The 11,327-nt window shown below is 41.3% G+C and overlaps 1 protein-coding gene across 3 annotated transcripts; it reads right to left on the reverse strand.

Moving 5' to 3' along the window:
• Window positions 1-1,206: 1,206 nt before the first annotated feature.
• Window positions 1,207-7,866, reverse strand: LOC101477022 (uncharacterized). Of its 3 annotated transcripts, none has more exons than XM_004560669.2 (10): window positions 7,686-7,866; window positions 6,250-6,324; window positions 5,730-5,828; window positions 5,404-5,505; window positions 2,825-2,959; window positions 2,598-2,735; window positions 2,450-2,501; window positions 2,338-2,364; window positions 2,212-2,238; window positions 1,207-2,118 (listed from the first exon to the last, which is right to left on the reverse strand). In XM_004560669.2, the coding sequence occupies exons 2-10, from the start codon at window positions 6,307-6,309 to the stop codon at window positions 1,559-1,561; spliced, it is 1,200 nt and encodes a 399-aa protein (XP_004560726.2). In that variant the 5' UTR covers window positions 6,310-6,324; window positions 7,686-7,866; the 3' UTR covers window positions 1,207-1,558. The 3 variants fall into 3 exon arrangements, with proteins under 3 accessions (XP_004560726.2, XP_023007840.1, XP_004560727.1); XM_023152072.2 differs by having other exon boundaries at window positions 6,250-6,319; window positions 7,697-7,835; XM_004560670.2 differs by having other exon boundaries at window positions 7,697-7,830.
• Window positions 7,867-11,327: the final 3,461 nt, after the last annotated feature.

The raw sequence follows: 11,327 nt of genomic DNA on the forward strand, positions 1-11,327 counted from the left end.
ATGGAAAAATTCTGTAGTTGTACTGAAGAGGATTAGTATGGAAGAGGATTATGGCCACTGGGGGGGAAAAGTGGGCACATGTTTTTTTGTTTTTCTTCTTCTTTTCCAGAATTCTGAGGAAAAAAAAGTCTGAATTCTATGGAAAATTAAAGGTCAGAATTCAAACTTTTTTCTCAGAATTTTCTTTTTTTTCCCCTCAGAATTCTGACTTTTTTTTCCCTCTGAATTATTTTCAAAATTCTGACTGTAATCTCAGAATTCTGACTTTTTTCTCAGAATTTTCTTTTTTTTCCCCCTCAGAATTCTGAAAATAATTCTGATGAAAAAGTCAGAGTTCTGAGATTAAGGTCAGAATTCTGAGAAAAGAAAGTCAGTCAAAAAATGAGGGAAAAAGAAAAGAACTATTTTCAGAATTCTGACTTTTTCCTCAGAACTCTGGAATAGAAGAAAAAAGACGTGCCCACTTTTTTCTGGTGGCCCTAATCCTCTTCCGTACATTTACATTGTTTAGGATCATCGTCATGTTGAAAAAGGAAGCCACTACCAATCAAATGTTTTCAAGGTTTTGTTGCATCATAGATTATAATGTAATCTAGTTCTTTTTTTCAGTTTTTTTTTTTCTTTCTGCTTTTAATTTTATCAATCTTGATTAGATCCCCAACACTGCTAGCTAAAATAGAGCCCCAAAACATGACAGGGCCTCCACCATTTTGCAGATGGCTGTAGACACTCACTATTGTATTTCTCTCCTGACTTCTCCCATACATATTGACAACAATTTCAACCAAATACTTCAAACTCACATTCATCACTCTATAAGACCTGTTGTCACAGACTTTCAATCCAGTTCTTTTGTCATTTGGAATGGCTCAGCCTTTTCCCTTAACTTAGATGTGCTAAGTTTTCTGCTAATAGCTTTTTGGGAACCTCCTTGTTGGTGAAAAAATACTAATCCATGCCCGTCAAATAAAAGAAAGGATAATAAATTCAAACTTGTGCACTCAATTCTTGTTTTTTACAGTCATTCAAAACATATGCCGTACAATCATTGCACTCTGGAAAAAGGACAGTTCAAAGAAATAATAAGAAATCCAAAATTAACACGACATTCATGCCAATGATGAGTGTATAAATTGTATATAACTGTATATATTTTAAATACATTACCAAACAGAATATCAGCAGTATCAATAAAGACATGAAGCATCAAGACATAGATTTGGTTTATTTATTATTCACACGAGTGCATTTTATTGCTGGATTAATAATGCACAATACATCACATTAACACTATAGGTTTCTCTTGAAAGAAGATGACGGCATTTCATTAGATGGCATTTCATCACGTATGTGAGCAAAAGGGTTGCACTATAACTCTGTAGTGAGAAAATGGAAGCAACAATCACATTAAAGCAGCAGCATAGAGAGTGGTCACAAAGTGAAGCTATTCAGTAGCACATTTAAGGTCTTTTGCAACCTCCCTGTGATTTGGGATTGTTATACTTCACTATGATGTCTACTGATGTTTTTTTTAAAGGAAATGCCCACGGAGGGAAACTCAACCCCACATGCAAGATGTGGAGCACAGACACTGGGTTTTGGCTGCTGGAGACCTGATAACCAGATCCTTGATGATCTCCACTGTGCCAAACAGTGGGAAAAGCTTCTCATCGAAGCTCTCGTTGTAGGTGTAAATGTGGAAATGTTTGTCCACATCATAGAAGGACAGCTGGTTGTTGTCATAGTCGAGGTAGACGCCCACCTTGCGGGGGATGAGGCCGGGTGGCAGCGCGGTGAATGGCACCGTCAGCGCCTTAAGCTCAGTGCCCCTCTCCAGCCGCAAGGTCAGGTACCCCGTATCTGTGTTCAGCGACTTAAAACCTTTCCTCAGGGCCGACTCTTTAGCAACGCCCAGCCGCCAGTCGCGCTCTCCCACTTCCACCTCCCAGTAGTGGCGACCAGTGCCGTAGCCCTCCGTTCCAACGGCACACCACCAACCGTCAAAACGCTGGTGGTAGTTGGGAATATCTTTTCTCTCAAAGCCACAGCGCATCCTTTTCTCATCAGTAGAGATGAGCAGATCAGGGTTGGCCGTGTCCAGATCCAGGGTCACCTCCACTAGAGGGGAAATGTGAAGAGGTTTAAATTACAAAACAGGTTGAGCAAAGATTATATGGGGGAAAAAAGCTGATTAAATATTTAATTTTGTACCTGCAGCATCTGCAATCCAATCCCACACTGCCAAAAAAAAGGGAAAATAAAAGTAAGTGGATCTAATAGTGTAAATGCACCAGCATGGGAATAGTAATGTGTGATTCGTGGTCTACAGTATCTCACCTGGTTGAGGGATGTAGGATATGGCACCTGGAAAAAGAGAATGATAAACTCATAAGAGGGTAAATATTTCCAAAGAAACAACCAAAGTCAGCTTGAGTTACGATTTACAAACCGATCTTCTGAGTCTTCTGTTTCCACAGAAGCCACTGCTGTGGGATGGTGTCCTGTAGGAACAAACAACAAAGAGGCCTCATTGATTAACTGCAGCGAGTCATGCAAGCTGTAAAGTTTGACCTGTGGATTACAGAAAGAACTTCTACCTTGTCAGGCCGCTGTAACATTAAAGTCCACATAAGCAGCTCCATGGCGGTCAGCAGATTGGGAGCACGGCCCCAGCGCCAGGCGGACTGCACGTCCTCCAGATTCTTCACCACTGGTTCTCCGGGCCACACACTTTGCTGCAGAATGATCAATGTCAATAAAAAACAATGAGCAAACTTATTTTTTGTTTTGAAGGAAATATTAGTTGTATGTCTGAACCTCCCACCTCAGGCTGGGCTCTTATATCCTTGATCCATTCGAGAATAACAGCTTTGGCCTGCTGCAGGTCCTTCTCACTCGTCACATCGGGCTGTTTGCCCTCATTCATCTCTGGCCAGCCATCAGTCTGCATGGGTCTCATCTGCACAGAGAAAAACACACATTTATTAAATATACCTCTATACCTAAAAGACGTGTAGTTCTACTGTGACTATTAATTTTCTGCAGGAATCTGATGTTTCCTTTTAGGTCATCTGACTGTCCACATGTTCACAATTCATAAGATTTGATCAGATTTGGTCAGGTTTTAATTCAGCTTACTTCTTACAAAGTCTGCTCAAGGTCACATTTGTCATTTTATGGGCACATTTCCATTTTCTCAGCATAACCTTCATGCACACTACTTACACTCTCACCAATATTCAATTCAACCCTTTCAGTAAAGTCATTAACACAAGGTTCCCAGTGCATGCATACAATAATAAAGTGAGAACTTCCTGGAATGCCAAATCATGTGATAGCTTGAACTATCGCTCTGTCACACGTTGTATCTTTTTAGATTGTAACGACCATGATCTTACTGATCATCCTATTAGCTGGCCATTCAACTACTAGACTTGTAGTCAAGACCGCCTAAACCAAGACCAAGGCAATACCAAGACCAGAGGGCATCGAGACCAAGACAAGACCAAGACCAAGTCAGACAGAGTCAAGACCAAGACAAAGTCGAGACGAGTCCAAGACCGAGACTAAAAAGTCTTTAAACTGCAGCCAGATGCTGGTTCGTTTACAGGTGTCAGGCATATTTATGTGTTTTTGCGATGCACTCGCACAGCCCTCCTCACCGCTGTCTACTGTCTCACTCACTTACTGAGAGGACAGACGCACGCTCCACTTGACTGCCGCGTCTCTCACCCTCTCTGTTTGTCACATAATGATATTATCCTATATCCTTGCATGTGATTGGCCACAATATGGAGGGATTGGAGCATAGCTGGGCCACTGTGTGAAAGCTGACCAGCGAAAGGAAATTAAGGAAATTAAGTGAGGAGCCGGCTCTCGCTCAATGGGAGTCGACTCTTCTGATTCACTACAAAGCACTCTGTAAGCACAGCTCTTAGAGCTGATGCTTTTGCGTATGAAACATTATCGAACGTTACGTTGTGTGTCATGGATACTGTTGACTCCAAATCTCCCGACCACTATGTCGATCTGAGAGAGCAAGACCGAGACAGCAAGACCAAGACGAGACCGAGGGATCCGAGACCAAGACCACATAAAAGTGGTCTCGAGACATCCAACTCTATCAACTACCCATTCATTCATTCCTGTCCAGATCTATTAGAAAGGCATAGTTGAGGCTAACATCAGTAGTATGGTCAATGCTATGACATACTGACATGTAAATATATTTTCAAGCTTTTTAAGGCAATGATTACTGCTGGTTACTGTATGTAGTCATGATACTTCTGAGCTCAAATTTCTCATTTGCTGTTTGTAGAGAACTTGTAGAAAGTACAAAAGGTGGACATAGCTACGGCGACTTTCTGAAGTGGTGAGCGATTTCACCGGCACCATCTTGGTATCAAAAAACTGAATGTAAAGACAGATCAACCTGTGACACCACTTGCTTGCTGGCTAATTGCTTGCAACTGACAACTCACTGCCAGTGAATGAGCTGATAATACCGCAGATAATCCTGCTTCCTAAAACATGATTTAACCAAGACTTTCAAGACAGAAATCTTCCCATAGACTTCTATTGAGGTTTTGCAATCATTATGGATGTGCAAAAATCATGCTGACAGTGTAGGACCACTAAAGTCCCAGTAACACAGTACTAGAGACCTGGTCATGAGGGGGAAATTATTACATGAAAATGACTGCTAAAGCCCCATTAGCAAAGTCTTACAGACTAATCAGTGACCCCCTAGCAACCACGTGTTACTTTGGGGAAAATGTGTATTCCTCAACTGGTTGGCAAAACCTCCTTGTGACTGCTGCAGTGGTAGTTTGGATGAAAGTAAGTGACTTAAGTAAGGCTACAGTAAGGCTGTAGGGAAACTGTAAAAGTGTGACACAAACCAGAAGTGTCAGCCTTACTATCACTAAGCTAGTGGTTAGCAAATATTTGTAGACAAGCATGTAAAACCGCAGGCAACTCTAGTCTGCTAGCTCAAGCAATCACTGCAAAGTTTTGGGGAAGTCTCTTCTTTGCATGATTGTATCAGGTCCAATATGTTGGACAAGTCTCACACAATATGCACATGGCTGGCACATGGTGTCAAGTGGGAGACTTCAATAGGACTCAGTCTTTTTGCAAACACAGCTATCGCCATCTGGTGGCCTTCACTTAGAATGCAAGTTCCACTTCCACATTGACTTTATTTTTTCAGAAGCTACATTCATCTTTACTGTCTGTGGTTGAACTAGAATAATTTGTCCTGCATATGACTGTTTGCGACCATCCTTGACTCCACAGTGTATTTGAATTATCATTGGCTTGTGCAATACAGCCAATCAATGGCAAAACAATAGTATATCACTTCCCACACAAATGATGCTTTGGTACTTTTCAGTTAAACACCTTGCTTTCCAGCATGGAGGCCCACTGTAGGATGAAGGCCCTGCAGAGAGGAGTTGGCCAGATGTCATTTTGGTTCCAGATGTGCTCCAGCATTGCTGATCTCTGCAAGGGTAAAATGGAGAGAAAAACAGTGGATTGATGAAGACTGCTAATTATTTCAGAGTTTAATAATTCCTTCATTAGGCTGTAAACAACAGTGATGATCAGCGTCACTTTTGGCATTAAGAGAAAACTGTTACAATGACACAATCCCATTCATCCTGAAAGCGCACACTAAGACAGTGAGGGAATGCAAGCATCAGTTCAGGTTCACAAGACGTTTTTACCTGACACACTCGGCCGATGTCTCTAGCCAGCTCCACAACGAACAACTGGTCCTCATCCAGAGGCTCCCTCTTCTCTTTCTTTGCCCTCTTGTGCGAATCCTGTGAGGAAAATACAAGTAAAGGATTTTCCGTGAGAAAATGCTGGAGTAAAGACGAGTGTTCGAGCCACAAAGAAAGACATTTAGACAGCATTAGTGCTGGTTCACAAGGGCTTTAGAAAGTAATAAGGCCAACTGGGAAAGGGGGCGGTCACTTAGCCTAATCAAAATGCACATCGGGGCTCTGATCCTGTCAGCAGAAAAAAAAAGCCTCTGTCTCATTTCATCTCATCAACTCCCTGCATAGAGTAACCCCCCTTTTTACTTACATTAAGCCAAACACCAACACCAAACAGGTAAGATTATAAAAAAAATGTATTATGTCAGCTGTCTACCTGAGTATAAACGTGACCTCCTGCCAGGGGCCACGTTTGAACATTAAACACACAATATTTTTATTAGAGTGTACAGAAATGGGTTACCTTGATCTTGGCCGTCAGGTTTTTGGCCGGCTCCACCATGAAGTGAAAACACTGCATCATTTTGGCTGGCCTGTCCTAACATGACACACAAAACACACAAAAAATTTAGCTTTAGCAAACTACCCATTCATTCATTCCTGTCCAGACCATGTGTCATCCTGACAAGCAGCATTACGTGGTAATGAAGCATTTAAGCACAATCTGCTACATCTCAGAAATCTGATGGCAACTCCATGGCGGTAAAAACAGCAGTGAGTTATCTCACTGCTGCTCCTCAAACCCCTAAGGACTTGTTATTGTCCTTGGTGTCTTCTAGGAGGTGAATGCTGAAGTGGAAAATGGGCAATGTTTAGTTCCAAAACACTGGGAGGTCAAGTAAATCAGTAAATACATGATGATGATGGAAACATCACACGGCCTTTTGGAGATCAGAACATAACAATAACAGTAAAAGGTGAGGGATGCAGCGGTGGAGTTTTGGCAAGTTATATAAAGGATCAACAAAGTTAATGAAGTCATAGATGCCACACGCATGCAGAGCACAAAGTCTTTAAGAAGGTCATCGAGCAGAAGCAGAGAACAGCAGTGATTATTAACTTGAGCAGCAGTAAAGCGATAAAAACAAGCAGTCTGAGGCAGGAAAGGCCCAGATTTTCTGTCTCCCTGCCTTATTTACTCTGTATGTCACTCACTCTGGCCTTTTTCTCTCCCTCATCATCTGCAGAAGAATACAGTGTGAGCTCAGTCTGTGTCTGGTTGGCACTGCATCAATTATCATGACCAGACAAAACTGGTTCTCAGGCTGAGCAGGACGTACAAAAACCCCCCCACAACAAAACACAACACAATGCAATTAATAAAGCCTGTATTTGCATGCAATATCACCCCTTGTTTCATGTGAATAAACTGTGTTTCTGTGCAGCTTGAAGACGGCTCGAAATAGCGCTGGTTAGGCCCACTTTCATATACAAAACTAAGCTGCACCACTCAGGAATCTACCAACAACACGCACCTGTACATACACGTCAATCAATGCTGCGTCACACAGGAAAACAACAACAGAAATCACAACACATAAAATCAAATGAAAGACTCAATTTTTTTAGACGACACGTCTAACGATGGGGAAGTGCTCGCTTTGTATTAATGCTGTGGGAAAGCATGACCATGCAGCTTTTGCAGAGTGAGAGCGGCCCAGTTCGCAGGCAGCTGATGACTGCGCAGGAGGTAAACACAAATCTGCTGAGTGACTTTGCGGCAGATTTGCATCACATGTGCAAAGATGCCTCTTTGCAGACGTTGCAGACTGATTTTTACCACCAATGTCCACACAACAACATGACAGGTTCATGCATTTATAGCGTTGTTGTCCTATAATTCGTCCCCTGCAGTGCGTCCTGCGAAACAGCGCGGTTAGTAATAAGGCGCCAGCTGACCTGCAGCTTACCGGGATCCGCGGAGTTTTGTTGAAGCTCTTCGGTTTTCCTCTTGCCTCTTTCTTTAAGCGAGAAGCTGCCGGGTCTAAAAGTGTCTGGTCTCTGTTCTGCAGTCTGTGTCTGACCTTGTTTACATACCAGACTGACAATCGGCTGCTCGTGCAGTTTCGTTTTTTTCCGTGAGTGACGAAAGCGGCTCATTAATGGGCAGAGCTCGCGACCATCTTGGTAAGGTAACAGTATTTTATGCTGTCTTAAAGAGGCAAATCTGTAGTTTGGATTCAAGTTTTAAAAATGCGACTGTTTCACTTGTGTATTTACATTTTCTTCTATATGGCTTGCACTGCAGCAAATCAGTTTATGCCACTGGATTTATTTTACATGCACAGGTTCATTCAGCGCACACAGACTAACTAAATCTGATAAACCTGATATCATTTCTGCTATTAAGGGCACACTTGCAAGACTTGAAGCGCAGATATATTAGATTTAATCCTTGCATACTGGAAGTTCACTGTCATCTCAGCATCAGCTTAAACTGCTGCCTCTGATTATACATGTATCACCGTAACATTTGATTTACTGTGTAACGGCTGTCTATTGTTAAAAAGGCACATTATATTGTCAAAAGTTTGCCTCGTCTGCCCTCACACGCAAATGAACTTGAGTGACATCCCGTTCCTAATCCATAAAGTTTAATATGGATTTACAGCCTCAACTCTTCTGGGAAGACTATCCACAAGGTTTAGAAGTGTTTATGGGAATTTTTGAACATTCTCCCAGAAGAACATTTGTGAGGTAAGACACTGATGTTGGACGAGATGGGCCTGGCTCGCAGTCTCCACTCTAATTTCCCCCAAAGGTTTTCTCTCAGGTTGGGGTCAGGACTGCGCAGACCAAGTTCTTCCACACCAAATTCGCTCATCCATGTCTTTATAGATGTTACTTTGTGCACTGGTGTGCAGTCATGTTTCACTGGAACTAAGGGCCTGAAGCCCAACTGCTGAAAAACAATCCCAGAACATAATCCCCACTCCACCAAACCTTTTTTTAAAAAAAAATTTATTTAACCCTTATTTATACAGGTTGTCCCATTGAAACTCAATGTCTCATTTACAAGGCAGATCTGTTCCGGACAAACATTAAAATTACAACAATACAAGAAATAATAAAATAGCTAAATTTATCTAATTCACACAGTCATATCAAATACAACAACAAGTTCCCAGTGATGATTTCACAAAAACATTTGCATGTCTTTTGAAGTCTGCAAGTGAAATCAGTTGATTGATTGATACTTTACATTTAGTACAATGAAGCCGGACAAATAGTGTTGTCCTTTCAAACCCAGACTTGTCCATCAGAATGCCAAATGGGGAAGCATGATTCGTCACTCCAGAGAACACACCTCCACCGCTCTAGAGTCCAGTGACGGCATGCTTTACACCACTGCACCTGACACTTTGCATTGTGTTTGGTAATGTAAGGCTTTGTTGCAGCTGCTCAGCCATGGAAACCCATTCCATGAAGCTCTCTGCACACCGATCTTGAGCTAACCTGAAGGCCACGTGAAGTTTGGATGTCTGTGACTGACTCTGTAGAAAGTTGGCGACCTCAACGTACTATGATCCTCAGCATCTGCTGACCCCGCTCTGTGGTTTAACATGGGCTACCACTCTGTGACTGAGTTGGTGTCGTTCCCAGTTGTTTCCACTTTGTTATAATACCACTAACAGCTGACTGTGGAATATTTATTAGTGAGGAAATTTCACGAGTGGATTTGTTCCACAGGTGACATCCAATGACCGTACACCTCTAAAGCTCACTGAGCTCCTGAAAGCGATGTATCCTTTAATAAATGTTTGTAGAAGCAGTCTGCATGTCTGGATGCTTGATTTTATACACCTGTGGCCACAGAAGTGATTGGAACACCTGAATTCAATGATTTGGATGGGTGACTGAATACCTTTGTCAGTATAGTGAATGTAAGGTATGGAATACCTCAAGCTAGATATTTTGTGTAATTTTCAGTCTTTATTAAGACTTTCCATTTGTATTAACAATGGCTCGGATTGTTAATACAAATGGAAGTCATCAGTGTTTCCTGATGACTAAACAATGCAGCTGAACCATCGATTGATAAATGAAATACTAAATAAGTAGTTGAAGGTTGTAAAAGGTTAATAAACAGGTATTAGATGTTGCTAAGTCACAAATGCATAGACTGAGTGTTAATAGTACTCCAGGTGAAGTGCAGGAGATATTGCAAGTAAACTGCTAAAGGTTTGTCAGTGGTCAGAAGAGTTTCAGACTTGATGCTTTGGTTGCATTAGTTCTGCCTCAGCTTTATTGTTCTTGTGTGAGCCCCTCAAGTGCTTCAGCAATAGAAATAAAACCTTGCAGGTAGCACTGCAATAAAGCTGCCGGTTCTTTATTGCAGTGCTTTTACAGAACTAATATCAATGAGATCTAAATTAAATATCCTAGAGACAAGATTACTGCATGTATTATATGGAATGAAACACAGTTCAGTCGACATAATCATTGAACACGATCTGCAGCAGAAAGGAGTTTTATATTGCCAAAGGTGAAAACAAGTGATATAAAGAAAACAGTAATTCACTGATATGGTGGAACTCAGTAGCGGTTCATATTACTACAACCAGAAAGCTAGAAAAAAGCACATTACATAAAAGTTATAGATTGATTTTCATGTCACTGAGTGGAAATAATAATTTGATTCCCAAGCAAAACATGATCTAGTATTGGTAGATAAATCGTTGTGGGCAAACACAGCGGTAAGACGTTTCTCGTAGTTGGTCACCAGGTTTGGAAAAATGGTGTTTTCTGGGACACACTCAGGATTCCTCTTCCACCAAACGTATTGGGTCAGGTTGATGGCAAAGAGGTCGATTTTCTGACCACAGCACTTTCTCCCAAGCCTTCTCTGAATTATTTAGATGTTCACTAGCAAAGCTAAGACGGGGCCGTATACGTGTCTTGTTGAGCAGGTAGACCTTGTGGCACAGCAAGATTTCAATTTAATAAAGCGTCGTGTTTTACTAGTGGTGTACTTTGGTCCAACTGCCTTCAGATCATTAACAAGCTCCACCTGTTTACTTTTTGGGCTGATCACTGTTGAGGCAAGATCTTGCATAGAGCCTGAATTCATTTTATATTTCTTCCATTTCTGAATAATGACACCAACAGTTGTCGCCTTCTCACCAAGCTTCATAGAGTATCAAATCCTTATTGAAGTCAATGACAAAAAGTCAGTTTATAACTTTTATGTAATTTTTTTCAGGATTTTCCACTCTGTGAAGCTACAATAAAAACGAAAGACTGGTCATTATTTTTCCATAATGGGAATGTTTCGCCATAGGAAGTTGTTTTTGAATATTAGGACCTAAAAACTGAAAATATTCCAGTTTTTATTGAACTCCAGAATTCAATAAAATTCATGGAAATTAGTTTGGGAAATACTAATTAGACAACAATCTCCCATGAAATTTTCCTGATTTGTCCTTTGTTTTCAAAACAACATGCACTCAGAAACGCGCATATAAAATCTTACCTCACTGTGAGTGGTTTGGATGTGGTCCACATACATAAACTGCGGCTGTGTAATGAAAAACATTCACG

The sequence above is a fragment of the Maylandia zebra genome, linkage group LG4 (assembly GCF_041146795.1).
Source record: "Maylandia zebra isolate NMK-2024a linkage group LG4, Mzebra_GT3a, whole genome shotgun sequence".
NCBI classification, from domain to species: Eukaryota; Metazoa; Chordata; class Actinopteri; order Cichliformes; family Cichlidae; genus Maylandia; species Maylandia zebra.

Excerpts from the sequence above, each read along its gene's own strand:
- LOC101477022 (XM_004560669.2), bottom strand. The coding sequence starts at position 6,309 with ATGATGCAGTGTTTTCACTTCATGGTGGAGCCGGCCAAAAACCTGACG. Across the intron at positions 5,506-5,729 it reads ACATCGGCCGAGTGTGTCAG|AGATCAGCAATGCTGGAGCA; the intron begins GTAAAAACGTCT and ends TTACCCTTGCAG. Across the intron at positions 2,502-2,597 it reads TGTTACAGCGGCCTGACAAG|GACACCATCCCACAGCAGTG; the intron begins GTAGAAGTTCTT and ends TTGTTCCTACAG.